This window comes from Pleuronectes platessa, chromosome 24 (genome assembly GCF_947347685.1).
Source record: "Pleuronectes platessa chromosome 24, fPlePla1.1, whole genome shotgun sequence".
Classification (NCBI taxonomy): Eukaryota; Metazoa; Chordata; class Actinopteri; order Pleuronectiformes; family Pleuronectidae; genus Pleuronectes; species Pleuronectes platessa.
In genome coordinates this window covers 7,133,242-7,161,233 of record NC_070649.1, presented here as the reverse complement: position 1 = coordinate 7,161,233, position 27,992 = coordinate 7,133,242, and the positions used below count along the sequence as shown (strand labels likewise).

At 43.9% G+C, this 27,992-nt stretch overlaps 2 protein-coding genes across 7 annotated transcripts; both read right to left on the bottom strand.

The window, feature by feature from the left end:
- Positions 1-52: 52 nt before the first annotated feature.
- Positions 53-17,699, bottom strand: bin1b (bridging integrator 1b). Of its 5 annotated transcripts, XM_053417011.1 has the most exons (16): positions 17,564-17,699; positions 9,936-10,016; positions 9,680-9,734; positions 9,468-9,562; positions 8,401-8,496; positions 8,121-8,228; positions 7,685-7,777; positions 7,065-7,150; positions 6,892-6,967; positions 6,749-6,804; positions 5,853-5,897; positions 5,246-5,288; positions 4,699-4,842; positions 2,017-2,070; positions 1,799-1,900; positions 53-1,501 (listed from the first exon to the last, which is right to left on the bottom strand). In XM_053417011.1, exons 1-16 carry the CDS (start codon positions 17,642-17,644, stop codon positions 1,400-1,402), a joined length of 1,317 nt encoding a protein of 438 aa, XP_053272986.1. In that variant the 5' UTR covers positions 17,645-17,699; the 3' UTR covers positions 53-1,399. The 5 variants fall into 5 exon arrangements, with proteins under 5 accessions (XP_053272986.1, XP_053272989.1, XP_053272987.1 ...); XM_053417014.1 differs by lacking the exon at positions 4,699-4,842; XM_053417012.1 differs by lacking the exon at positions 5,853-5,897.
- On the bottom strand, positions 17,651-27,992 carry LOC128430891 (indian hedgehog B protein). Of its 2 annotated transcripts, XM_053417016.1 has the most exons (4): positions 27,693-27,992; positions 23,938-24,199; positions 19,698-20,377; positions 17,651-17,731 (listed from the first exon to the last, which is right to left on the bottom strand). In XM_053417016.1, exons 1-4 carry the CDS (start codon positions 27,990-27,992, stop codon positions 17,651-17,653), a joined length of 1,323 nt encoding a protein of 440 aa, XP_053272991.1. The 2 variants fall into 2 exon arrangements, with proteins under 2 accessions (XP_053272991.1, XP_053272992.1); XM_053417017.1 differs by lacking the exon at positions 17,651-17,731 and having other exon boundaries at positions 19,411-20,377.

The window sequence follows — 27,992 nt, the reverse complement described above, 5'->3', positions numbered from 1 at the left end:
CATTGGAATAAGAATAGTAAAAATGAGACATCACAAATTCACATGGCACATGTTACTTCATTAGTCTTTAATAACTGACTTGATCCAGCAGATGGTGCCATAGTTACCACATGTTCATTAAAACCACATCATGTAAAAATTATTGTTTTCTTGGGTTCATATTTGGTTTCCGCACAGTATTTGGTTGAAATTACTCTGGATGACAGTCTGGTTATTTTTTTTAACTAAATAAAGGTTTGCATTTTAATGGTCGAGCCTTGTTATGACTGTGGACATTGCAGCCATGGACTCACGGTATGGTGAAGACTACTGGAACAGACATACTGTATAGTCCTGTCCAAGAGATCACAGAGGTTCATATGAAAAACATTTAAAATAAAGAGTTGGATGATATATCTCAGAGTCCTCTGTCTAAATCAGTGGTAAACAGTCAGAAATTAACTGAAGATGAAGAAAAGAAAAAAATCCAGGGTTGAGCTTGAGGTGAAGGTTTTGCATTTTACGCCTCAATGAAATATCATTCCAAAAAATTTAAATAAAACCACATGTGCATTAGAAAGTTTAAGCCACACGCCAAGTCATGTCCTCAAAATGGCCGATAACAAATGAAAAACCACTGTTCCCTTTGACAAGCCCAAGAAACTAATGGATTTTTTGAAAATACAAGGCAGATACCCCTGCACACATACTGTGTTCAATCTGTGGTGTTTTCCAGGGCTCTAGTCTGGGACATTGCACCTTTTGACAATCACAACCATATTTCATAGTGCGACCCCAACTGGTGTCACAGGGTTTGTTGTCTTCTGAAGTCCTGACGACAGGATCAAGTGCTTCATGCAAGGAACTTTGAAAAGTTCTTGAGATATCATTATTGAAAAGCTTTTGACAATACACAACATAAATACTTTGACATTCATACAGAAAAGTCCCGACTTTCTCCCCATTTAATATTTTTGGGATATTGCTAACACTGTTTTTGTGTTTCATTTGAGTTCAGCAACATATAAATAATTTAGGAATAAAAGACTAACACGTTTGTTTTCGGGTGCATAATTTGACATCTCAAACGTTTCAGATAGCTCTGCATCATAAGGATATACCATGATGAAAAACCCACTTTGTCTCTATTATACTTTTACTTTGACATGTTTTATTTGCTTTGCATAAAATGTGCTCCAGAAATCTGTGATGATCCCACAAACGAGCACGCACACATTGTTGTCAGCGTCACAAACAAATCATTTGGGTGTCAAAGCCATCGAGACGTCCTTTCTCGTCACGCCGTGCCAATATTATTTGCTGCATAGATAAACATTTCATTGCGATTTGATATTAGATAACCTATCTGAAGAGTATGGGGCAGAGATTGGGCAACAGAATCTTTTAGGTGTCACGAGCCTCAAAACTTCTGGGTAAAGTTTTCAGGGAAAACACCTTTGGCGGAAGCATCTTTCTCCTGCAACCACTTAGACTCCTTCACGCCCATGAGCCAGCCATCGTCCTGCAGAGAGACAAATGAGTCACGGGTCTGCATTTAGAACTTTCTCACATGAAAAGTGTACGGTACATTTCCTTGTGCAGTAATTTTCCAATTAGTAATCCTCATTATCACGCTATCAAAATGTTAACTTGTTTACCCTCATCAAAATAAAACAATAAAAGAATGGAGATGGTGTTTTTCATTTTGGACAAATTGAAACATTGACGGCTTTAAAAAAGTGAATTTTAAATAAATAGAAAGTTATTACAGAGGAGGAGGCGAATACCGATGGAAAGGTTTAACTTGGACGCCACTGACCTGTTCGTCTGGGTTGTCAAAGCCCATAACAAGCACAATATCTCCCATCTTCAGCTCCAGCTCATCGCCGTCGGTGGCGTCGTAGTCGTGTATCGCTTTTACCTGGAGAGAAATAAAGCCAGACGCCAAAATAAAGGTTAAGATCCCATATGGACCCTGCTGTATAAACCCAATAGTAAGTAGTTTCATAAGTAGGACTGTTGGTGTTGGATTTTCACCTTGTAGATAAATCCTGGAGGGAGTTCGCCATCAGAGCCGTTGGTCACAGCAATCTGCATCCGAAAAAATAAGCAGAATCCAGGTATATTGTTAAGGAAGTCAGGGAAATTGGGATTGTGGCCGACAGGGAATCTGGGGTATTCCACTCAAAGATAGGGGGGGGGAAAACAGAGAAAGATTTTTTTCTGACTTTCACCAGATTTAGAGGGATGCTCGACTTCTAGGCTTCTACCTACGTTTATTTCAAACCCCTCTGAGGTCCCTGCTGCCTCCCTATCCACCCAACTCTACCTGCTCCCCTGCATCGCCCCAGCCTCCCTGTCCCACATTGGCGCCGTCGTCATCCCAATTGGGCTCCGTGTACGGCTGAGCCGCAGAGCCTTGGTCGGCGTTCCAGCTTTCCTGGGCCGCCTCTGCGTCGCCCCAACTGGGCTGAGTGTAGCTCTGGGCGGCGGGTTCGTTGTGATCCCAGCCACCTTGGGCCTCTGATGGGAACTGGTGGTCATCGGGCTGGGGTTCCTGCTTTACACTGGGCTGTTCCTGTTCTGCCGCGGGCTGTTTCGGCTCTGCCGTGGGCTGTTCCTGCTATGGAGGTCATTGGTTGTTGGGGCATTGTGGTGGGTTTGGAAGCGAGTGGGAGGGTAGGAAGGTGGATGGGAGGAGGACGCATTGTACAGTAGAGAGAAGGTGAAAGAAGAGCATTGAGTTGGCAAGGGTTGTAAAAGCAGAGGAAGGAGTAATGCAGTTTATTTCTTAGTCTATAAGTATAGAAAAAATATAGCGAGAAGAGTAGTTGTGGTTTTGTGCTCTGAACCCGTCCTTACCCATGAGTCCCATGATGGCGTCTTCCGTGCGGCAGTAAGAGACAAGACAACTTGTAAGACGAAAGTGTGCAAAAGGTTTTCATCATAATCTTTCCCGACTTATTTTGGCAAACAAGCATCATCGGAGCAACACACTCGCTTTTCTGTAACATCAATCTTTTACAGAAAATAATAAGGGATGCAGATCTTTTATCCTCAGACAACGCTGCTCGCACTTTGAGATCCTTTAAACTGATTCTAAACACAGAGCTTTAGAAATAAGAGCTCAGACGCACTGGAACACCCTGCCTGAGGAAATACTGCAGCCAAGTCAGTAGCTTCTTTAAATCAAAGAATAAAACGTACTTATATCAGACCACATTGCCTGGTTTTACCCAATTCTAGTATTTAGTATTGTATTGGGAGGTCATGCTTAAGTTACTGCAACACATTTTGTTTTTAATAACTGAATCTGAATCCATTTTTCATGCATTATAACTTATTGTTATTCCCAGGTGTGGGCAAGCACCAAATGTGCTATTTATTCATATTTAATTAAAGTTTATTATTGAGAGCTGTTATATCGTCAATAAATCAATATCAAGCAAAGCAAATGTGCAGATTGAGGCTGGGCATGCACAAAGAAAACCATGCAGTGGATTTGTTCAAGTTAGAATAAGAGGATTTAATTCACTCTCACACACACACACTCACACCAATCTTTTCTGAGCCCCAGATGACGTCGACTACATTTACATGCAGTCTAACATTTAATTATTTGCACTATGAGAGAGACCTGATGACATCTTCATGAACAGTCTGCAGCATTTTGTATATATTTGGAGTTTTACTAATGTTTTTTCACCTGAAATAGTCAAATTAAAAACACGTTGGCTTTGTTCAACGTCACAGTAACGTGTGAACACGACGCAGTATCCTCTAGCCGAAGCTGGCACACTGGGGCTCGTATTAAACTGGGTGTAAACACAGTCTCTGACGCCTCAGTGATGGAAATGTCATCCTCATCAAAGCACACCCACCTTGGAAGCTGGAGATGGGACGGGCTGTAAAACCTCCACATCCCAGTCCAGCAGGCTGACCCCTGACCAGGGCTCGCACTGCTTCACACACACACACACACACACACACACGAGGTGAGGAGGGTTAACTGCGATGATTAAATGACCGTTAAATGTGAAGGGTAACGTTCAGCAGAAGTCGAGTGTCCTAAATTTTTAATTCCTCATCCTTATACTCCCAGGTGTGTTTCCCAAATACATTTATGAGGAGGTGTATAAATGCCAGCTTTAAAGGTGCTGCTATATTTTCAAGTAACAGTATATTATCTCATGCTTTGCATTTCAAACACATAAATATAAATACAGCACTTGTGTGGTATATGACACAGAGCTTGGATTGACCTGACTCCTGCAAACACTCACTTGGACTTCAAATAATATTAAGGGTGCAGATTGCTTTCATATTGTTGAAGACATTGATGTGATGGAAATTCAAATGAATTGTGGGATGGAATAAGGTAGTAGATGGAATATCAAGTAAAACGTTTTATAAAAGTAATCTGTGATTGCCTTTAAAAATGTAAACTTAATTTTTCAATGTAATATCGAATTTATTGTGTAGATTGTATAATGAACCTAATTGTAAAAGTTCATAATGATTGTCTAAAATGAATTGACTGATTTGAGTTAGTGTCACTGCAGTGTCAAACTAACCATATTTTCTTCACATCCTTATGACTAAAATAAAATCATTGCACAGCAAAGATAAGTTCTGTCCCTCTGTGGATGCAGTCACGCACAAATTATATACTGGTTTTTAAAAAGGACTAAGACGTAGGAGGTGGTCGGTCAGTCTGACCTGCTGTGTTGTCGTCGTCGTGGCGGAGTCCGTGTTAGAGTCAGGCACCGAGGCCTCGTCATCAAACAGGCTGACCTGCTGCTGGCCCGGGTCCGGAGAGGGCGACGGCCTGGGGGGGGGCCGACTGGGAGGAGGGCCGAGCCTCTGCCTCGCCAGGTGGGGTTAAACCAAAACCACACACGTGCACACATGCCGAGCAGTGACAGACAATTAGGTTAGTACACACAACATGATCCATGAGGCATTTTTTTCTTGAAACCTTAATACATCGAATGGGAGGTTTGTAGTTTTTATTCACGACCACAGCCTATCCTTTCTTTAAGGTCTTTTCTTTCAAATTAATCCTGACTTTTTTCTCCATGGTATTTTATTTAGATTTATTATTATTATTATTAGAAGTAGAATCTTGCCTTTCAGTAATTGAAATCTGAGTAATTACAGGACTGGTGCTTTGTTTTTTTTATCTGCATTTACAGTAGATTGATGGATTCGCATTGCATGTAAAGTCTAAATCAAGTCGACATAGTCAGTGTGTTTCCTTTTTTACCTTTGGTGCTGAACTGGCCGAGTCGCTGATGTCGGCTTCCTCACTTTTGAGAGGAGAAGAAGAAGAGAGGGAAGGAGCCAGAGGAGGGAGAAGGAGAATATGAAGGTTATAAGAGATTAAAGAGCATCTGCTGCATCTCAACAGAAAACACGTGGTTGGCCTCACACTCAGATCACCGGAGCGATACGTGCACCTGACACCATCCACATGCAAAACGTAATCGCCAGATGTAAAAGTGTCAAACAAAACAACCAAACAGGATGAGTCGCTTCAACACAGAAGTTAGACAAAGCAAAACAAGTTAAAGGTTTGAATCCCGGATCAGATCCAGAAATCTGGATGCTCAGAAAACAAGCTATATTACCAGGGGAAAAAATACACAAAGTTGCTGTTTTTTTATGATAAATTTAAGAAAGGCGTATTCTAAATATCACAGCATGTCCTTTAAAGGTCGGATTTTACTCTTGGACTTATGGTTAATTTATTTATGAGCCTGTAGTTTAAGCCACAAACCAAACAATAAGCTGGAAATGAAGCAGAGTTGCATGAGGAGCTGCATGCATAACCAACGTGCACGAAATGAGGATCAGCGTGCAGCGGGTTTTACCTCTTTGCACCATCTTCTGTCTTTGCTGCTGCAGTACCATCTTTTCTGCAGTAGGACGCAGTGTTATGGAAATCACTCATGTGTTTTTTTGTCGGTGTGTATTTAAACCAAAGTGTTGTAACCATGGAAGGGTTATTGCACAGGCCTACTGGGGTTAAGGCCCAGGAGGCCGAGCCGAGCTTGAAACTTAAAGTATTTCTGTGACGTTTATTTATAGGGGGGGTCATCAGTGCTATAGAGAGCAGCCACAAAGAAGCACACAAAAAGAAACGGCTGCAGAGAAACACACACTCAATTCAGAGACGCAACAATTACAGGTACAAGCTAAAAAAACGCAAAAAACACAGACACAAAATTACGAAAAGGATGAAAAACCTCCACAGAAGATTCAAAATCCTAACAAAATACAACCAAATAGAGTCAATGACTAAAACGTGCATAACAAACACAAAATGGCCCCGAAGACACACAAATGGCCCCACAGACTTAAAATATTCCAAAAGATGCTAAATAACCACAAGAAGATGCAAAATCCAAACAAAATGACGCCAACAGGACACAAAATTACTACAAACGTGCATAACAACCGCAAAAATTACCCCACAGAGACTCAATATATAAAAAGATGCAAAACAACCACGGAAAGATGCCCAACAACATCAGAAAGACACGACAGAGACTCAAACTGATTCCAAACCAGGCATGAATGACCACAACAATGAAAAAGACACACAAAAAGATGCTTAAAGACCACAAACGGATGCAACACAAAGCCTAAAGGCACATTGACCTCTTTGACCCTTGTCAGTGAGAGGATGGTACTTTGACATATCTGCGACCAGTGGCCTGTTTTCCTTATAACACGTCCATGGTTTTCAACAAAAACGTTCACTCACTTGAGCTGCCGCTGCTCCTCCAGTTTGGTCATGATGTCGTTCAGGTTTTGGCTGAGCTGAGGAGGTGAATGGGCAAATGTTACTGATCGAACGATTGATCAATACGTCAGTTGGATCAGTCACATGTGGGCGGGTTTACTCACCTTGCTCATATCTTTGTGGAACTTCTCCTGATGACCTGCCAGGCCCTGGAATGTGTTAACATAGACGCCAACACGACTGCGCACACACAAACACACACACAAACACATGTTTAAATATTTTGGACCAAGTGGAAACAACAGATTTTGCAGGAAAATTATAAAGAGCGTCCCACCTGTCCCATAGTGCAGGAAGCTCGTCTTGTAACTCCACGTTCAGCTCCTCAAAAATCTTCTGGGCTCGACCCAGGTCTTCCTCCGCCTGCGCACGCACCCACACACACACACATTTAATTCAAATATGTGCCGTCAACACAAAAAGTTTGAGAAAGAAAGTTTTCCATGAGCACACGTGCACGCGCAGACAAACACACACAGGGTTTAATAACTACAGACACGTGAATGCGGCGAGGCATTCAAATGACAGGGGTGAAAAGCAAATAATGACGGTGTTTCTGGCAAATACAAATGGGGAGCTACGAAAGAAAGGGATGGAAACAGCAGTTTTGATCGGGAATCAAATTATAGCGAGGCCCTGTACACGTGATCAGCACTTTGACCTAAAAGTATTAATAGTAAGTGTAAAAATAAGCATTTAAAATTGATCATGGGTGTTCGAAAGCATTTTTTTCTTTAGGGGTTAGTAAATGAGATTTCTCCCCGACCCCAAAAGAAAAATAATGGTTCCCCTATGACTCTACCACTGATCACGTGCAGCCAGCCTGAGGAGGAACCGGCCTGACAGTTTTGGGGAGAGGGGAGAAGGTGGGAGGTCAGTGATGAACCAGAGTTTCACCTGGTTGAAGGAGAGGTTAGTCTGAGCCACCTGGTGGGCTGATATCAAACCCTGAGCCCAGCTGGGAGCCGCCATCTCCAACAGGGCTGCTTGCTAACCACACACACCATGCACGAGGGAGGGAGGAGGGAAAAGAAGAGGCAGATGTGGCAGAACAGAGGGGAGAGAGAAAAAAAAGCAAACGAGAACAATTCAAGACAAACGCAACAAAAAGGTTAATCAGCATTTAGAATGGGCCACTTTTAATCGATAGAGACATGTGTTAAACAGCACTGGTTTAAGGTGGTATGAACTGTTTATGCTTCAGTAATAGTCAATACCACCTTAATATCAAAAAGTTATTCCTTCAAACTTCAGAACAAGCACCACACACACACAAACAGCGTATTGGATTACACAAATATGGACACACACACTCGCACTAACTCGTGGTCACCTTGGCGATCTTGGCCTCATCCTTCTTCTTCCCTTTCTGTAAGGAGGCGAAGTGATGCCTGGCGCTGTCGAAGTCCACCATCTTCCTGTCGCGCTTTGCTATACGAGCCTGCGGGTCAGAATGTTCACGGTGAGATGATCACAACCCTTCAAGCTAAAGCTCTAAATGAGATGTTAGAGTTTCTACCACATTTGCACATTTGAAGACCACAAAAAGATGCCAAGGTGACATCAGAATTCTGAAACTTTGACGATAAAACTAAAACATGAGACACAGGCACCTTAATATCAGGAAACTGAGTCAGGTACGTGTCCATGGAGGTCACAGATTTGTCCGTGATGCTCTGGTGGTAGTCCAACCACAGCGTGTCTGTGTCCTGAAACACACGATGCAACAACACAATTTAGAATATAACACACACACTAAAATTCACACATATCTGTATAATGGGTTTTCACACTGCCGGACCTATTTTTGTGCTCAATCTAAATATTTCAATTTTTAGATACTGAAATACCATGTTTCAGTATATGGTGCAAGATATTTAATGCTTTATTTTGAAGTAAAATAAATAGCGACTTCATTTAAATGTAACTCTTATTTATTTACAGACATGTTTGCAGCCCCGCCGTGTGAAAAGGACCCCAGCTTCATGTGCTATCTATAACAGCTTCTATAAAGAAGATGAAAGTCTGCTCTACAACCGAACTTCCTCTACTGCAGATCTGCTGCACCAGTGTCTCCCACGCGAGGGCACAATGGTAACAATACCCACCAGAATAACTTCTCTTCATTCTCTCTCTCTCTCTCTCGGTCTCTCTCTGACAGCTGCAGAGTCTCATTCACTTTCATTTGCACCTTCAATAGTCTGAATAACTGAACCCTCTCTAAATAATGACCACTCATCCGTGGGACACACTGGAGGCTTTCTGCGTTTTACCTCCAAGTTATTGTCCATCTCCTTCTCTATCATCTCCTTCAGGATGGAAGGAGAGACGCATGCAGTTAGGAGAAAGAAAGAGAAGGGGGAAAAAAGGAAGGGAAAGACACCGGAGAGTGAGACATCCCTGTCTCCGTACAAAGCAGAAGCAGAACGTGGAACATTTTTAATTCATTCAGGCTGTTTTATCTGAGGAATAAGGGGAATTTAAATGATCGTTATTTAAGAAATATGTATCATTACAAAAATTTCCAGAAGTATAACAACAACACAAGCTGAGGAAACCTTGCCGCTGGAGTTTTTGAGCTGAGGTGGAAGTAGAGATGGTCGAGATTACGAGGAAAGGGAAATGGGAAATTTCTCCATTGGCAACTGTACGCATCACAAATCAGTTTCCCCGGTCTCACCTCTGCCAACGCGTCCATCTCCTCTTTGCCGAACCAGTCGGGCTCGTACATGTCGGCCAGACAGTCCTGCAGCCGCCGTGACGCATCGTGCAGAGCTGAAAAACACACACAGACACACAATAACACACAAGGGGACGTTTACCACATCTGCTCCGGGTGCGTTGAACGATCTAGACCGAAAGGTTAAAATATAAGATCCCAGACGAGCTTACTTTTCACTGCTGTCACATAGGTTTTCAGGTCTTTCTGCAGTTTGGAGCCCTCTACCTAAAATAACAAAGAAGAAAAGGAGTTTGATAGTTATGGAATAAATTTAGGAGAGGGATCACGTTTTGGAAAAATCCTACTTTTGCACATCCACAATTTTTGAATAAAAATGCTGTTTCCTCCATTAAATCACTAAATATTCTCGACTCAATTAAAGATTTTAAAAAGTGGAACGGGCGAAGGTGGACGACGGCTCCTCACCATCTGCTTGTTGAAGTTTGTCACCATCTCCTCGAAGGCAGCATCTCGGGTCTCGTCCGCTTTGCCGAGCTTCTGCAGGACCTGCAGAGGGAGACGAGAGCAAAGCACAAAAGATTTGAATCCATTTTTCTGCCGCGTATCGGGGGCTTCTTTGTTCGGATCTATAAGTGGAAACATGTACATAGGGTCTATTTTCAGGACGCCTGTCAAAGCCATGAGTCCCCCCCCCCCATGTGTGTGCTTCACACCAGCAGTGTGAACGTCAGGATGTGGAGGTGAAAAGTCAAAGGCCCTGCTGACACATGTAAAGCCGACATGTATGACAGGGAAAAAACGTCAAAGTTTTACAACGAAATACTTTGAAGAAACTTTTTTAAAGTCACTGACACAAGTTAAACATGAAATAGACTCCTGGCTGCACAGGACACAGACGGAAGGGAAATGTAAGGGGAGACGGAAGGAAGGGCAGAAGGAAGGGAGGAAGGAAGGAAGGAAGGAAAACGTAGGAGGTAAGGACGGAATGAAGAAAGGGAGGAGAATGTAAGGTGAAAGGAAGGAAGGCAAGAAGGAAGGAAATGTGGGAGAGAAGGAAGGGAGGATGGAAAATGTAGGAGAGAAAGAATAGAAGGAACAAAGACTTCGTTTTCAGCCGGTCGTTTCATTAAGAGAAATCAAAACTGAAAACAAAATAACACATGTCCATCAAACTCCAACCCCACATCACAACTTCGAGGGTTCACCAGTTTGAAAGTCCAGTGTGACCAGTGTTCAAATAAAAAAACACACAGGATATTCTTCCACTTCAGCAAATCAATATGTCTTCAGACTAAACTGCAGCTATTGATATATTTGAGATGATCAGTTTGCCTGAGTCTTGTGGCAGACAGTACATTTGTGTGAAGTCCTGCACCAGCTTTCTTACTCATCTCTGTCTTGGCCCTGATTCTCTGTTCTGCTTTCACCTGATTCCAGAGAACGAAATTGAAAGTCAAGACGTTAGAGAGGAAGAAGAGGGAGCCGACGAGTGAAGGGGAAAGAGGAAGGAAGAGGGTGAAAGAAAGAGGAAGAGGTTGAGAGCGAAACTGAGGTTCAGCTTGTCGACTAACGAGCCTCTGCGATTGGCCCTCGGCGCCGAGACAGGTTCACCCGCTTGCTCTGATTAGACGAGTGGTGATAGGTAACACATGGGGCCTTCTGCGTCCTGAGAGGTCGAATCAGGACCAATCAAGAGCGTCTGTGATTAGGCCACGTTTAATCAAATCTAAGTTTACTTTATCTGTGTCTCTGCCACACGTCAGTCGACCGACGAGGGATTACGGAAAGCGAGGAAAATCAAGACGTTGCTTTTGTTGTTCTCTGTCAGACAAGGTCACCGGTGGCTAATCTGGCGGCCGACTAGGAGCACATGGACGAGCCTCCACCAGCACCACCACCACCTGCCAGGCTAATCCTGTGACGGATACACAAATCACCATCAGTACGGCGGAGGGGACTTCCCCACTGCTCCAACACACATACACCCACACACATACACATATACACCCACACCCACCCAACCACACACACTCACACACACCTCGCTGCCACCAGTCTGTTTATAGCCCTCACAAGAAAATACATCAACTTACCCCCAAGTGAAATTCCCTCATCGCTCACTTTCAATAAAGGAAATACGTCAAAGCAGAGTACTTAGAGGGAATGCACTTGCTACGTTCCACCACTAGGGATTACACATTTGTGCAAAAAGCATTAATGCTAATGCAAATGAAGGTATCGCTCAAACAATCAATCGTATGGCACCTTGTGTACAGGTCGTGAACCAAGAATAATACAAAATGAATAAAAGCGCTGCGATAAAATCGATTTAAAAATCTGCATTAAGAATAAAACTATGAAAAAGTACACGAGATAAAAGTAAATAAAACACATACTAATAATATTAACGCACAGGTAAAGCGGAATCAAATTTTAAACAAAGACACAATTAAATAATGACTAAATAAAAGCCAGGTTTAAGAGATTCAAGGTTTTAAGCTTGGGAAATCCAACACTTGCAGTTGTTCAGGTTCCAGCAGCTCGGAAAACAAATGTATTTCTGATTGGATTCTTTTCTCACAGAGGCAGCATCCTTGTGCACATTAAAGATTGAGTTGATTATATCTATTAATTATTGTACTGGGTCCATAAGGGGGAAGTACAAATCTAATTAAAAAAAAAAAAAAAATGCATGATTAAAATAAAGTTTGGACGCCTTGCTTGACGTTTTGCCAAGTGTCTCAGAGTGCGTTGGTTTGTTTTCCAGGTTTGAAACCTTGTCAGTGGTGATCTGAGAGCCAATACACATATGTTGGAAGAAATATTCCAGAAATGATAAGAAAGCCCGGATCTTTATTTTGAAACTCTGCGGACGTATTAATTACATCCTGGAGATAAATAAATGTCAGTAAAAGTGTCCAAATTAGTACAATTTCCTACAAAACTGACCACCTTTAGAGATGATCTAATACGCTGCAACTATCAAAATCCAGATCTATTTCTGGACGACACAGCTGACACATCCTCCGCAGCCCTCAGTGTCTTTCACTTCATTGTATTAAAATATTTCACGGTGCACTCAGGTGATCCCCCTAAAGTCCGGAGATGTCACGTGTACGGCGCAGCTATGTGTGGGAGGCAAATGTTATTTATACTTTAAATTCAGGTACAATGGAACATGCAGGAGTGTAGAGTGTGTGTCTCTGTGTGTTTGTGTGTTTGTGTGTGTGTGTGTGTGTGTGTGTGTGTGTGTGTTCACAGAAGGTCGGAGCCGTCGGTGTTCGATTTCAAGCCCCAAAAATATAGCAGCACACACACCCGGCAAGTTTGTGGGGTATTAACAGTGATGAGGAGAGGGCCTGGGGGGGCCTAAAGATAGATGGTTACACCCTCTTCACACACACACACACACACATATCTGGGCCCCGCCCAACAGCGAGGCATGCTGGGAGTCCTGGGAGGGAAGGACAGGTGCTCAAGCCAATAGGGCAACTTTGAGGTTTGATAACTTTGGATTCCAGTTACTAATCTTGGAGAGTTGTATAAATATCTGTTCTTATTTAGTGTGAGTGTTGATTCTAGAATCTTTGAATTGTATATTTGTTAAACCGAACATGACAATAGATGTTTCATATGACAAACTTCTCTATTACCTTTCTATCATGTGTCCATTGAGAAAAAAGGAGCTGCTCACTGAACTCCCTGCCCCTAAGTTAAATGTCAGCAGACGAGATTCGAGAGCTTTTGACAATATGGAAAATAGTCCATACCCAATTTTCTGGATCTTTCGTGTTTGAAAACTTAATTTATGTTTAGCGGACATGCAATGGGAAGTTTCAGGGGATTTAAAGTTACAATTATAAGGCGGTTGCACTCAAATTATGCTGAGATATGTTCACGCTAAATTCCAGTGTGAGGTAGGGGAGGTCAGGTTGGACATCTTCGGGGGGGGTTGAGGTTGGGTGAGCAGAGAAAGAGCTGGGGGGGGGGGGGGGGGGGGGGGGTCACAGGGTCCTGCCTCCCACACCAGGTATATCCGGCTGCTTTCTAAAGGGCACCACTGCCCTCCTCCTCCTCCTCCTCCTCCTCCTCCTCCTCGTCCGTCACCATCATCTGGATTCCTCCGAGGGACCTTCTCCCAGCATGCCCTGCAGCACAGCTGACACGAGGCGCTGACACGATATCACTATGACAACCGCGGCGGCACCCATGAGGAGGCTGGGGATTATTGTGTCAGCTGGTCTGAATCAAATTATAACTTACAGTGAAATATGAAACTGTGACCACATTTATGCCTTTTCAAGATTGATTAAACAAGTGTTGTTGCTGTTTAGGGTGGAGCTGGTTTTAACGACTTTTTTTTTACAGTTTTGTTAATGTAGTGTAAAGTAACTTTTGAAAAGTACTCCAGTAAAGTTCCGATTTCCCGGCAAGTCTGAGAGAATTTGTTCGAGGTGTTTTCTCACTTTACTAACAAACTTCTCTGCTTGGATTTCTTCAGTTTGACAAAGCCAAGATCTGGATACGCACACACAGACACACAACTGTTGCATGTTGGGAACCTTTAGAGCTGCACTATTTATTTGTAAGCAATAGATCCGATGACAGTGTGCTGTGTCAGGTGTTGTCGGGGAGGGAATGAAACAATAACCACCTGAACGCTGCAGCTCTGCAGCTAAAGAGCCAGGAGGGAGGTGGTGGAGACCAAAAATGGAGGCAAAAGCGACTAAATATGTGTGCGGATGTGTTAAGATCCTATATTTTAACATATTGAGATAATAACTCATAATTTTCACTTCTCGTCATATGTCCGTGTGGATTGTACGCTGCTTATTTTGCAGCCTGTACGTGACTGCAATCATCGATTAAAGTAAAAAGGTTAGCAAAATTAAAAAAAATAATTATTAAAATGAGTTGGATCATGAGGAAAAACTGAAATTGTCAATGCACGTCATATGTTTAAACGGTTTTCAACCAACACCTTACAGCGTCTTATATGACCAAACAGGATTTACTGTGTAAAGCTGCTCAAATTTGATAATTTTATAATTTCCCGTTTACTCTCCAAACACGACAGACACAAGAGCGTAAAAAGAGACGTAAAGTGAGTGAGTTTGACGAGCGGACGCCTGGAGGGCGGCGTGCCAGCAGACAGACAGCTGAAGCCGGCGCTCCCCTCCTCCACCTCCGCCGGCCTTCAGAGGGGAAAACGATACCCTGACCTTCCTCTCGGCTACCAGCACTGCAGCTGAAAGCCTCAGTGTCGCCTGCAAGCTTGTCTTAATCGGTTATTTGTTTTAAATTCATACTCCTCCGGGGGAATATCCATGGAGGACAGGAGACCTTGAACTCTGTGAATGATCCATCAAGGTTTTTAGATACAGTGGAAAAAAAGGAAATACTGAAGTCATGAATCCAAATTCAAACATAATTAGCCACCTCTCTTTTATTTTTGGGGTATTTTTTCCAAAAGTTACAAAATTCACATTTCTTTCATGAATTGCACTTAGTTTGAATTGTATCTGCTTCCTCTTTACACTGACATAACTTCTGTGTAAATTTCAGATTAAATTGAACTGATTCTTGCATCAAATTTGGCCTAAAAATCTCAGGATAAGCCGCTTTGAGTGTAATCATAGAATCCAAACTCAATTTATAACATTATATAACCTCCCTAATTTCCACATATATGGCTACAGTGCAGCTTTTACTCATTAAGGCGCCAACAGGGACTATATTCGGTGTCTAGATTCTGAAACTAGGATTTCTTTGGCACTTAGAAAGACACATGGGTAAGACTCGGGTACAACCATCCAGTGCTAATCCACATCCTGGCAAGCTCTGGTGAATAACCTCCGTGTAATATTCCCTGTAGGACGCAAAACAAGGCCGATAGCACCATCCAAACTTTCTGGCTGGACTCGTATTCTGTTCCTGGTCTCGTTTTTCTACATCTTGCAAATGAGAATCCATATATTTAATTCCCTTCCTTTTTCAAAACCTTTCTTTCTAAAACTGAAATGTTCAGATGGATGTCGAGAAGTGTCTTTAGAGGGTTGGTTGAAGACTACAACTCCGAAACGTGTGTTTATGGTGTGTTTGGGGTCTTGGTGGGAGTTTGAACTTAAACTTATTATCTTGATAGTAAAGGATTATGTGAAGATGCAATGACGTGGTTTGGTATCGTATCCCTCTTGGGGCAAAGGGGGAGCCAGTTAGGTTGAATGCATGGCCCCACAGATTCATATTGCCTGGGGCCCCCTATGCTCCTGGCTATCTTTTCTATTCCACATATTCCTCTTACGGGCTAAATTTGAATGCACGGATTCTTTATTGCCGTAGAGGCTTTGGATAACGGCAGCCCGATAAAACACTGAGGTGAAAGATTGTGTTCGATAAAGCAGAAACCCTCAGTCCTCCTAAACAAAACCCAAAGCATGGATTCGCCCATCCATCACCAGTCACGAGCACATTCTCGATTATAAACTGGAAACACGGTGAAACAAGCCGGTAGATCAATACCTGGTTGAAGGTGGGACTCTCTCTGACTGACTGACTAACTGTCGTACCGAGGTGATTAGAGGGTAAAACCTCCGCAGGCTTAAGCAACAAGAGTGATTAGGACAATAATAACTCGGAGGGAGACAGAGAGCTGCACACAGATTGTGGATCAGGTTTCACGCCGTCACTTTTAGAGCTCTTCCCCCTGCGGGAGCCGTCATTCAGTTTTTTACTCCGGGGTTTGCTGGTTAGTTTGCAAAGAACGTTGATTATTTTCAACACTATGTCGACAGATATTCAGATCCCAGACTGGAGTTTTCACCTGCTTACGATTACATTTTTGCAACTTTAAATGCACATTAATCGATTTGACATCTTTTTGTATTGTCTGAAGTTGTAAGATTTAAAAAAAAGTTTCTGTTTCTTCCTTTAAAGTGTCTCTCGTCCGCACTTCAGGGCTTTTACTTTGAAAACCTCTTTTAACCACCTGTTTTTATCTACTTTTCTGCTTTTGAAACTTAGAAAGCAAAACTTTAAATGTTGATATATGATAATACAACCAACTTCCACTTGCCGCCCCCTCTAGTGGCAAACTTCAGCCCTGCAGCTGGTTGCAGCTGCAGTGCCTTGCTCGAGGGCTCTTCGGCCATGTGGTGAGGCATGAATCAAATCATTGAATGAACTTGAGGTACTCCTGAAAAGTTACAATCCGGAGCAATGGGTTTGGTACGGAAGCAAAGGTTCCCTCAATATGTAAACAGAACTTCGGCGGAAATTAGGGGGCTTTTAAGGTGTAAAAACCTCTGAAACTATGCAAACTTCTCCACTTTCCACAATGAATGAAAAAAACAATCAGACGGAAAATTTAGTAAGTGAAAATGTAGGGGATATTCAGAGAGTTTTATCATGACAAGTAGCTCACGCATCTGGTACTTTGACCTTATTTTACTAACTCGAAAGCCTTTAAAAATAAGTTTATTTTGTTCATTGTACATCGGCTAGTGGATGTGGAAGTGTTGAAAATAGTATGGAAAACAAGGGGATCTTTAAAAAACCCTTAAAGCTTACAGACTACCCAATTCAATGGGACTGTCAAAGGCCAACAGTCCCATTGAATTTCCAACATGACTGAAAAGTAAATGAATGTTAATTTTAGCTTCTAGGTTTTATCTTTAAACAATTAAATGCTGAATAATACAAACCTGTATTAAAACAATGGCATTTTAAGTTACATTAAGGGATTAGCTTTAGGCCACTTGACTGGAACATTACTTTAATGTGTAATTAAGGGTTTTTAAACGCTTTAGCAGCCAAATTAAATGGATTCAGGTGTAAATTCAGATGCTGTTGCTTGTTGCTGACCCCTTAGTGGAGTCTTATTCTCTAAACCTTCCAGACAAGCAATTCAAAAATAATTAGTCACAGCTAATCATCCAATCAGCTGCCTGATTGGCTCCATATCCACAGGCTGACTGAGGTGGTGTTGGAAGGTAAAATGTTGCAGGATCCAGTTTCACGGTGGCAGTAGGACACCATGTCCTGCTGCTACGTGAGCCTGCGCCTCGGCTGAATGAAAAGTTGGGCGCTCTCACCTTCTCCTGCGCTCTGGTGAGCCTCTTCTGGACGTTGATGGCCAGTTTCCCGGCGGTGACCCCTTTCCCCATCTCGGCCATGCTTGCTCAGGGCTCCCCCGGGGGCGAGTTGTCAGGACCAGCGAGGAGGACGGAGAGGAGGTGAAGTGTTGCAGAAGGAGAGAGAGCCTTCCCCTGGATAGCGGACGGTGCGTAAAACCCCTCCGCGGGGCGATTTGGCTCACTGCGCGTAACTCTAATCCGGGCGACAGCTTCTTAAAGGTGCAACGCGTAATTTAATCCGGGTTATGTGTCGCAAAACGGAAAAGAGGAAGAAGAGAGGGAGAGAAAAAAACAAAAAGCAGGTGGTGAAGTGCGCAAAGGGGGCAGATTGGGATATCGGCCCGTTCTCGGCTCTTGCAGGTAATTGATGGGAGACTTGAGCTAAGATATGGAGAGATAGCATATTAGGTTTCCTCCTCGGTCATCCTCTTAAAGGCGCAGCAGGTTGCTGGTATTATTAGACACACAACTGTTGCATACATGCAACTGGTGTGTTGCTGCTGTCTTTACGCGTGGATCTATTTTTTGCGCACGGAGCAGGTTTCCAGTCAGACGCGAGGGCTAAATCAGTCCTCTGCACCCAAAGGAGACGCACATTCATCAGCTGCACATGTAGAAGAGGAGACATAAAGAACGGGAGACCTGCTTTTTGAACAGAAGCCGGTAGATGTCAGCAAAGGCCACACCTCCATCAGAAAGAAAAGAGAGACACACACACACACACACATCTCATTTCCATATAATTTAATTTAAAAAATAAATCTTTTTTTCATATCTCTTCACCCACAATAACTCCATAAAACATTACAGGATTTCTGGTAAACAAATAGAACACTTAAATACACTATCATTTATTCTATAACCTCTGTGTTAAAGCAGTAATGTGACAGCACGACATCCCCGTGGACACTATCAAACTAAATCCCTCAAATTCCTATTGAAACTCAATTGATTTACACTTCAATGTTATCACACTCAAGGTATTATAATGGGTTTTAATCATTCATTTTATACATCATCTTCTTAATGCATTACCTGCGTGGTTTAAGGGTTTTAAATTGGCCAAACTTCTTAATTCACACATGAATTTTGAACATTTCATTAGTTTAAGTTGTTATTAAGGTTAGAAGTTTCATCTTCAGGTACAAATGAATGACATTTGAAGGAGTTCTTATTTAATATTCATGTATTTAAAGAATTACCCCAGATTAACGGTAAAAGAATTGATACATTCAAGGACCATATTATATTAAGGGTTTTAAATGAGTTTAAATTGTTTTTTTCTGAGGGGTGAAAACACCTTAAATGTGATCGACACACTTCAAACCCCTTTAATCATTCACAAAATCCATTGAAACCCCAGTTTATGTTACGATTTATTGATTTAACCATTTTGCAATGTATTGGTATTAGAATTTCATAGTATAAAAGATTAGCGGCACAGTTTACGGGTATTTAGGGAGTAAGAACCCCTTAACAGTGACCAATAAAAACAAAGACTATTCCTCAACTTAAAAGTGCTTACATTTTTAACTCAATGATTACTTCAAACCTATTAAATCCACAAAACATAGCTCATAAAATGTACAGTCCATTAATTTACCAACAATCCTTTGTCCTGAATCCCTCAAAATGTTATTTATTTGAACTTGAAAATACCTTCGACACAATCCCAAACCTTTAATGTGTTTAGTTTTTCAAAATTCAAACAATCTCTACTTAAGTTAAGGTGCTTAGTGTGTTTTCTGGGGTAAATTAAGGATTAATAACAGGATTATTGTCTCATAGTGTTTCGCGTGTTTTGAGGTCATTCAGACTCCGAGTGATCCCATTTTCTTATATTTCTGTCTGAGTTATTTTAGAGGAATTCATCTGTATCAGTTCACAGATTCTCCCCCCCCCCCCCCTCTGTTTCCCCATCATGCTTCAGCAGGAACCCAAACTTCTCCCATCCTGTAGGTAGTTGGTCGTGGTTCCTGTTAAGCTTTACAGGTTTGTATTTGGGGTCCATGTCCCTCACAAGGTGAAGGAGTTCAGGTTCCTTTCTGTCCGTTTGAACCTGTTGTTTCCTCCTTCACCTGCCGTCCTGGGCCACGCCCAGCGGGTGGAAGCGACCAGAGTCTAGCAGAAGCCTCCCAAGCCAGTGTAAAAGCTGAGAGAACCAGTGGATCCCATCACCGTGTGGTCCAGTGGTGCCGGCCCAGCTGTGCATGAGCCTGAGCGGGGAGAAGGCCCAGTGAGCCAGACAGTGTTGGTCCACCAGGGCGTAGCAGGATGCGACCACCCCGTCCACCACCACTGTCCCCTGCTGGGTCAGCGGAGCAAACGCCCCCCTCTTCTCTCTCAGGGTGACCTGCATGATCCGAGACAGACGTCCCTCTCTGTGATTCTGCCCCGGCTTTCCCTCTGACACCAGCACACACTGCCCCGGCCTGGCATCGCTTGCGTACACAGTCCTGAGGGTGCCAGGGGCTGGCACAGCCCCCTCTGAGCAGTTCCCCTCAGATACAAATATTAGATGGGCGGCGGTGAGAGACAGCTGCGTCCTGGATTCAGTCTGCAGAGTGTAGAAAAGTTTCCGGGTCACAGGGTCACGGTCCAGGAAGGTCAGGACTTCGCTGTAAACCAGCTCACCGCTGCCGTCGCTGCCCGACGAGGCCAGGACCCGTTCACCAGGCTGCAGATCACTGATGGGCTTCTGACCGCCGCTCTCCAACGTGACCAAAGCCTCGCCGGGGAAACAACCTCCAGACTTGGCGGCCACTGAGTGGTCTAAAAGACAAAGAGACAGACGGGAAGGTTAGAGAAGATGTCTTCACTCCTGAAGTGCTCATTCCTGGCAGGAAAATAAAAAACAACAACATATAAATCCTGTGTTCCGTGTATGAGACAGTTAAACTGTAAATCCTGATCTTAAATCATATATCTGACTACTTGAAAAGATGGAAATGTTGACATTAAAACGGAAGAAAATCTTGCCTATTACGACTACTATCATTGTGATTGTAGAAAAAAAAGGAATAATTACAATTTCATTATTGTTTTTGCCAAGAATAAGCTTCTGGAAAAAGGGCACGCAAACATAATAAATCTTTCTAACTCCCTTTAGCTAAATATTGACTTTTTTCTTTCCTGACACGGGACATAAAAAGAACAATAACTGAGCTGCCGGGTAAAAGCTCTGTGTGTGTGTGTGTGTGTGTGTGTGTGTGTGTGTGTGTGTGTGTGTGTGTGTGTGTGTGTGTGTGTGTGTGTGTGTGTGTGTGTGTGTGTGTGTGTGTGTGTGTGTGTGTGTGTGTGTGTGTGTGTGTGTGTGTGTGTGTGTGTGTGTGTGTGTGTGTGTGTGTGTGTGACACAATGTGTCCAGGCCCTGGACAGTGACACTCGGGGACTGTCTCAAGTCTATCTGGAGATAAATATTTGGGGAAGGCAGGAAAGTCAAGGCCAGGTGATAAGATAAGTCAGGTGAAGGAGGAAGGAGCAGAGCAGGAAACTCAGCGGCAGGTTAATCATCTGACGGGTCCACACCGAGGTCAACACGCAGGTCACATGGTTAAAACACATCTCCTCCATGTGCAAGTCATTTTTTATTCTATGATTGTCTATTTATTTCATCACAATATCAATTATTGTTATTTTATCACTATAAAGGTTTAATTTGCTAAATATTTAATCATATTTGTATGAATTTGCTTATTTTTTAAATATTTTTTACAGCTCCCAGCATGTGTAATGCATAACTTCTATTTATTTATTTAATCATTCATAAATAAGAGGAAGTCGTACCTTGTAAATCAAGATGAGTTAAATCGTAACATAGAAGGTTTGACTTAGCAAATCTTTACTTCTGTCACAATTTTGACAAAACATTGACAAATAAGGTAAAAAAATACTTTTTTTTTCTCATCATACAAGAAAAAATCTAATATACTGGTTTGTAATATTTCTCATCATGCTGATATGGAGGTCTGAGGTGAAATGGTGTGTCTATTAATTCCTTCTTTTTCTCATGTTTGTGCCTCAGTCTCACTCGTTTCTCAGTCCACAGGGACAGGGTCCTGGAACTGTGCTGCCCCCTAGTGGCTGCTTCCTCTTGCTGCCCCCTCCCCACCCTGAAGTTAAGGATGTTGTTTGGGAGCTCATCAGTTGTTCCAACCTTTCTTCATCTGGGTGGAGTTCTTTTACTTTGCCTTGTTTTGAGGAATTCACGATGGAAAAACAGGCGAAATAAAAAAATAAAAAAGGGAGAACAATAAAATACCAACTTGATTGGTTGCCCCTCTGATCAAGACAAGGACTGGGCCCTCGCAACCCGATCTGGGAGGGAAGGAGAGAGGAGGAGACACAGGAAGGGAAAAGGGAGATACAGTTGGAAAAAGGAGGGAGGAAGAAAGAGGGGGGAAAAGAAAAAGGAAAAATCTCATTACCACTCGGTGTCAAATGTGTCAGGCCGTGTTTAAGTGGGTGTTTAAATTCGGATTCATTTTTACAGCAGTATGCGATTTTCTGCATGTTTGTGTGTTCACACGCTTGCGTTACTTTTCATACTGGCTGCACATTTTCCCAATACACACTGTACGTCAACATGAGCGGCAGATATTTCAAATATGTAGAATGTGTGATGTCCTGACCAACTTTCCCGGCATCAACAACAAAAATAACCTGCAGACCTTAGCAGCGGCTAATAGTACTCGTAACAACATGTGGGCTGAATGGTGTTGGGATCAGATCAGGGTGTAAGACTCTGTGAAATCGAGACTGAACCACAACAACATGCAAGACGACGTCCAAGTGAGCAACAGGACTGGAGCTAAACCAATAGGGCGTCTCCACCAAAGGGCCAGAGAACAGCTGATTGTGTTACAATTTTGTGATAACAATCTCAAATTCTATGATCAGCTACGTACGGGAGACTCAGAAAGATCAAAATCTCTCTAACGAGGCCCAATGCCAATTGATTTCTGCCAAAATCTTGGGAAACTTTAGAAATTTGGGGTATTGGTTCCATGTAGGGTCCCCCAGTTTCCCTGCAAATGCTCCTGATGTTTAGAATCTTTATCTATCCGGTGTCTGATCGGTCCGGATGCAGAGAGACCCCTATATCCACAGGAGAGCTGTGGAACAACCCTCCTGCCATGTATGTACCTCAAAACTCTTTATTGCACTTTTTTATATTATATGACATTATTGCTAAAACCGTCATTTCCTTTTAGTGCTGAAATCCTTTACAGAGTGTACCTCACAGTTTGAAATGTAACAGCCAAGTTTATGTGGTTGGACATTCGGTCTTCAAGCTAATCAATCTGTGTTTGTTGAACCACAAGTTTTTTCAGAATGGGGAAACTTTCCATAAACAGGCATTTATTAACCTAACCTTCTGAAATCAGCAGATGTGTGTTTGCGTGAAGGAGATGAGCCCGCGTTTGTTTGAGGGAAGCCAGGAAGCCACGAGAAAGAAGCCAATCTGAGAAAACATGGGGTGAGTGGCTGATGAGAGAGAAGAGGAAGAAGAGGAAGAGGAGGAAGGAGGGGAAATATAAGAGCGAGCAAGCGTCCATTTACTTTTAATGCAAACAAGAAAGGAGTTAGTGATCAGGGGTTGAAACAAAAACTGTTAGAAGGAAAATAAAAAGGCAGCAGAGGCCGGTCTCTGTTAAAAAGCTGCTGTGGAGTTTCTGAACTTGAAGCAGAAAATCACTCCACTGAGACGTCTCAGCGCTAAAGTAGATCCAGTGTTTCTCCGGCTGTGTGGGACACTTAAAGCTTTGGGCATGAAGTGGAAATTCACTGCCGAGAAAACACGTGTAATGTGATTAGTAATATATCAGAGCTGAGTAGGGAGGGAGAGAGTGAGAGCTCTCGTCGGCGTCCCGCTCAGATTACGAGGCTGTGGTTTCCCCCTGGAAGCCGTCGGCACCAGCCCAGACCCGCGAAACTCAGAAATGTATCAGGTGAAAAGGCGTTTGTTTCTTGGACAGCGCCACCATGTGTCCAGCATGGGGTCGGGTTTGGGGACAATTCTTAACCAAGGCCGTCGTCTTTTTTTTAACATTATCCAAGTGTGTTGAGTTACAATCCTTACGAGGAAAATGTTAAGAGTTAGTTGCCGAACTAGCTTTCTTTCGTTAGAGTTACGTCGTCACAACCTCCTCCCCGTCGCCCTGTTTGTTATTCTCGACCCTGCGCTGCCCTCTAGTGGATGTCACACCTCCTCAGTGTATTTTTTGCCATCAGACGTGCTGAGACATCTTGACACTTAAACCTGCTGGATCTTTTCTTCCTTCGTTTGGAAAAAGCTACGTCACGCGATTGAACGCCCGGCGGCCTCTCACCTGACTTGACGCTGCAGTGTATGTGGGCCTTGGACTCGTAGTAGACCCAGTCGAACCCGGCCTCCACGGCCAGCCGCGCCAGCATGGCGTACTTGTTCCTGTCCCGGTCCGAGGTGGTGATGTCCACCGCTCGGCCCTCGTAGTGCAGCGACTCCTCCGAGTGGTGGCCGTCCTCGTCCCAGCCCTCGGTGACCCGCAGGCGGACCCCGGGCCAGAGGTTCATCACCGAGATGGCCAGAGAGTTGAGCTTGTCTTTGCAGCGCTGCAGGAGAGGAGACAGAGAAGCAGTTTGTATTACAATCAGGGACTTTATGACTTGTGATTGTTTTACTTGGGGAATACGGTTGTCTACGGTTAGCGTCTCGCAAGGGATCCAACGTGAGGTTTTGAGATTACGTGATCCAAAGAATGTAAATCTCCTCCACCCTGACAATAAAAAAATAGATTACCATCTGCGACGTCTTCTTCCTGTCTTCCTGTCACATTATTTTCCTGAGTGGTGTTGTCACAGACTCGACCCTTGTACTTTTTTCCTGCTGCTTGCTTGAAATTTATGATGTTTTAGAAGTTAAAGCTCCGCCCCCCCCTCTGCTACTGCTGCACTCAGAGCCTGACTCTTCACAAAGACCCATTCTCCCTGCATACATCCACTTCACCAAACCCCCCCGTCACCCCAGTCACCCCTCTCCCCCTTGTCTGTGGCTTCAGCTTTCCCACAATGCACCCCTGCTGTCCCACCTCGGGCCTGATGTTTGCTCACTGTGGCGAGCGAAGGGAGACGAGAGGCTATGTTGGGGATGGAAGGGGTGGGGGGGGGGGGTTGAGGGTTTGAAGGGGGGACTGTGAGGTTATGGGGTGGCGGTCGGGGGGGGGAGTGGGTGACAGCTACATGAACAAGAGGTCCTCAGCGTCCCTCTAAACCTGGAGTCTGGTCAGGGTGAGCAAACAGAAGGTGAGAGGGCCCATTGAGGGACTCGCTCGGCTCCCGCCCGCCCCACGTTGACGCAAATAAATCCTCCAGTCCGCCCCGTTTATCTGATCCACACCCAGGCGGCATTGTCAGGGCGTCACTCTCAATACAGGCTTAATGTCAAAAGTGGGAGGAGAATTACATTGATTGGCGTGAAGCGGCTATTTCCTATGAAGGCAGAAAGGTCATATCACGATTTGATCGATCCGATTGGGCAGAAATTATAAGAAAAGGAAAAGTTTGGGTTTCAATCGAACCTGATTCAACAATGGACGAGGGCTTTGCACGAATATAACGAGATAGTGAGTCTGGGTATTGTCCAAAATCCAATCTAGCAGGTTCTAAAGGTGAATTCTAACTTGAGTTTGCAGGGGTGTTGCATTTTGGCTCTGCTTGGGTATTTCTTTTATGCCATTTATCATTTGTAAAATGTGAATTGAAACACTTTGTCTGCTCACTTCCTCTTTATGACCCCTTTTTATAATGTCAAAATACATTTAGCAGAGAACGTATCTGATTACATGTGAAGGGACGACAGTTTTATCCGAATTCGCAGGGAGCCCTTTAAAGTTTGAACAACCCCAGCTCGCATGACTGGAGGTCATTCTGCAGCTAAACGCACAGCCCCTGAATGCAAGTCTCAGTGATGCAACGTTTCCTGAATCTGCCCCAATTAAGGGCTGCAAACGGGGATTAGACCCTATAAACGTCTCTTTCCATGTTGGCTGTGATAAGAATAGCTCGCGGCCCCCGTGGCCACAGATGCCTTTTCACGGTGTTCAGTGTGGATTTTAACGTCTCGTGTTTTCTCTCTGCGGTCAGAGCAACGAGGTGGACTTCATAAATCAGACGATAGATTTAGCTGGCTTCCCCTTTCAAGGTATATGGATCGACGGGGGTTTTCTGTCGGAGCGGTTTCGGCACTAAACCGCTGGCTGCACAAACATTGGACGCGCGGGCTGACAACATGCGCCTATGCACACCTCCACGCTGCAAGAAGTGTCCCTCTGAGCGGCTCGTTTAGTTTCATGTGGCGTCTAAAAGGCTTGTTTTCTTTAAATTAGGGGACAAAACCACTGGTGTTTTTATTTAAAATCAACCAGTCTGCTTTTTGCTTTTAATTCAAACGCCCTATGCGTAAAAGGGGGAGATCTTCGAGGTTTTACGCATCATCCCTACAATAAATCCCCCTAAATTAATGAGGGTTAGCTTTCCCGTGCATGTTCATTAAAATGATAAATGCAAAATCCATCACAAGTGCAAGTTACACGTGAAGAGTGGACACTTTTTGCAGTGCGTCTTCGCCCCTGAACAGTCGCGTCAGTATATGCAGGACGGAGCGCCCAGGAAAAGGCGAATAAAAACTAAAGGGGTGAAGAAAAAAAAAATCTGTATAATTAAGGCTTCGACACAAGTGAAGTGGGCTATTTTTGCACACGGCGAACTGAGACAACAAACAAAAAGTAACACGGAATAGAAAAAGACAAACAGGAGGCTGTCTCCTGCGGCTTGGAGCCCATAAATTGTGTGCAGGTCAGCGCCGCTGACGCTCGGCGGCGGCGGCGGCTTCTGGGTGCGCGCTGCAAAAAATGTCCTGTTTGGAGGAGAAGCTTCTCATTAAGGGCTGCCTGGATTTTTTAGTTTCACGAACAAGGTTCAAATGAAATGGTTCCTACTTTTCCTGCAGCTGCATTTCTGACGCTTCTCCAGGTTAGAGCTCCTCAATTTGGATATTTCTTTGCAATTGACACTTCGAAGACGCTCAACCCCTGTTTGCACATCTTTGCTTCATGCAATTAAAAGGCGTTATCTTTTACATTTCTCACTTCAACCGGGCTGCAGTGGGAGGGATACATTTCTTGTAGTGCGAGCAGAGAGGTGACAGCTCCAGACTGGGGACTGCGCGCTCTCATTCCCCACGTGGGTCTGTGGACATAATCGCCGCCGCTCGGGGAGGAAGCCCGCGGTCACAAGAGCCAGATATAAATACTTTATTCCTGGGGAAATTGGGAGTCAAATAAATTCCACCCTGCGCCACATCAGTAGCGGTGTCGTAAAAAATTCTGACAGTCCAAAAGGCGACTGTTAACCCTGGCCAGTCGGACTTAAACGAAAACGGTAAACATCAGTACACGCTTGACCCGGGCTCTAACCAAATACTACTTTTTGCTCCCCCCCACCGAAAACATGTTCAAAAACAGAGGACACAGTGTTTTAATTAAGAGCGACCACTTTTCCATATAGACGCGGGGTTGCCCTCGTTTTTACGCACGGCCTGCCCACTGAGGACCTCTGAAAGTTCATGTGGCACAGACAAGGAGAGCTCCGATCACGAACTGAGACAATAAGCTGCCGGGGTGTTTGGGAATCGACTGGACAATGACTTGTGCAAACAGAGAGGTTTTGTAATCGCTGTTTCCAAAGAGCAGCACTGCAAGAAAATCCATCTGAGAACTGCGTTCATTCGAGAAAGACAGAAGGACTTGTAAAGCAGCCTCTGAAAATCAAAATCAGTGGATATCCAGGAGAAATGACACCTTCTCTTATTAACACGACGTGTATTTGGTTCAGATCCGTTTGGAGCAGCGTGATAAACCTGATTTGTTTTGTCAAGAATGATTGTTTTTGCAGTGGCGAGCCTTGGGTCAACAAGAAATACGGGAAAAATAGATAACAGCGTCCACGCGTTTAAAGACTGGGCAAAGTGCACCATTACGCGCAGGAGAGTCTCTTCTAGAGCTGAAAGAGCAAGGCTAAAAGGCAATACGGCAGCCGGCGGGGTTACCTGTGTCATCATGCGGTCTGCACCTGTGTTCTCCTCATCCTTGAAGATGATGTCGGGGTTGTAGTTCGGGGTGAGCTCCTTGAAGCGCTCAGAGTTCCGCGTTATTTTCCCCTCGTATCTCCCGCTGGCCCCTAAAGTCTTCTCGGCCACGTTGGGGCTGAACTGCTTGTAAGCGAGCGGCACAAGCTTCCTCTGCGGCCGCCTCTTGCCATAACCTCGACCCGGTCCACAGCCCTCGCTGACCGGCGAGAGGAGAAAGGCGCACCCGGCGAGGCACGTCACCAGCGTCGGGAGTAGCAT

What these genes read in the sequence shown, in the direction of transcription:
- bin1b (XM_053417011.1), bottom strand. Translation starts at nt 17,644, where the DNA reads ATGGCCGAGATGGGGAAAGGGGTCACCGCCGGGAAACTGGCCATCAAC. An exon ending in CTCAGTTTCCTGATATTAAG is followed by an intron (nt 8,229 to 8,400) that starts GTGCCTGTGTCT and finishes TCTGACCCGCAG; the next exon opens with GCTCGTATAGCAAAGCGCGA. An exon ending in TCCACAAAGATATGAGCAAG is followed by an intron (nt 6,805 to 6,891) that starts GTGAGTAAACCC and finishes TCACCTCCTCAG; the next exon opens with CTCAGCCAAAACCTGAACGA.
- LOC128430891 (XM_053417016.1), bottom strand. Translation starts at nt 27,992, where the DNA reads ATGCTACTCCCGACGCTGGTGACGTGCCTCGCCGGGTGCGCCTTTCTC. An exon ending in ACACTGCAGCGTCAAGTCAG is followed by an intron (nt 20,378 to 23,937) that starts GTGAGAGGCCGC and finishes TTTGTCTTTTAG; the next exon opens with ACCACTCAGTGGCCGCCAAG. An exon ending in GCTTCCACCCGCTGGGCGTG is followed by an intron (nt 17,732 to 19,697) that starts GCCCAGGACGGC and finishes ATCCAGGGGAAG; the next exon opens with GCTCTCTCTCCTTCTGCAAC.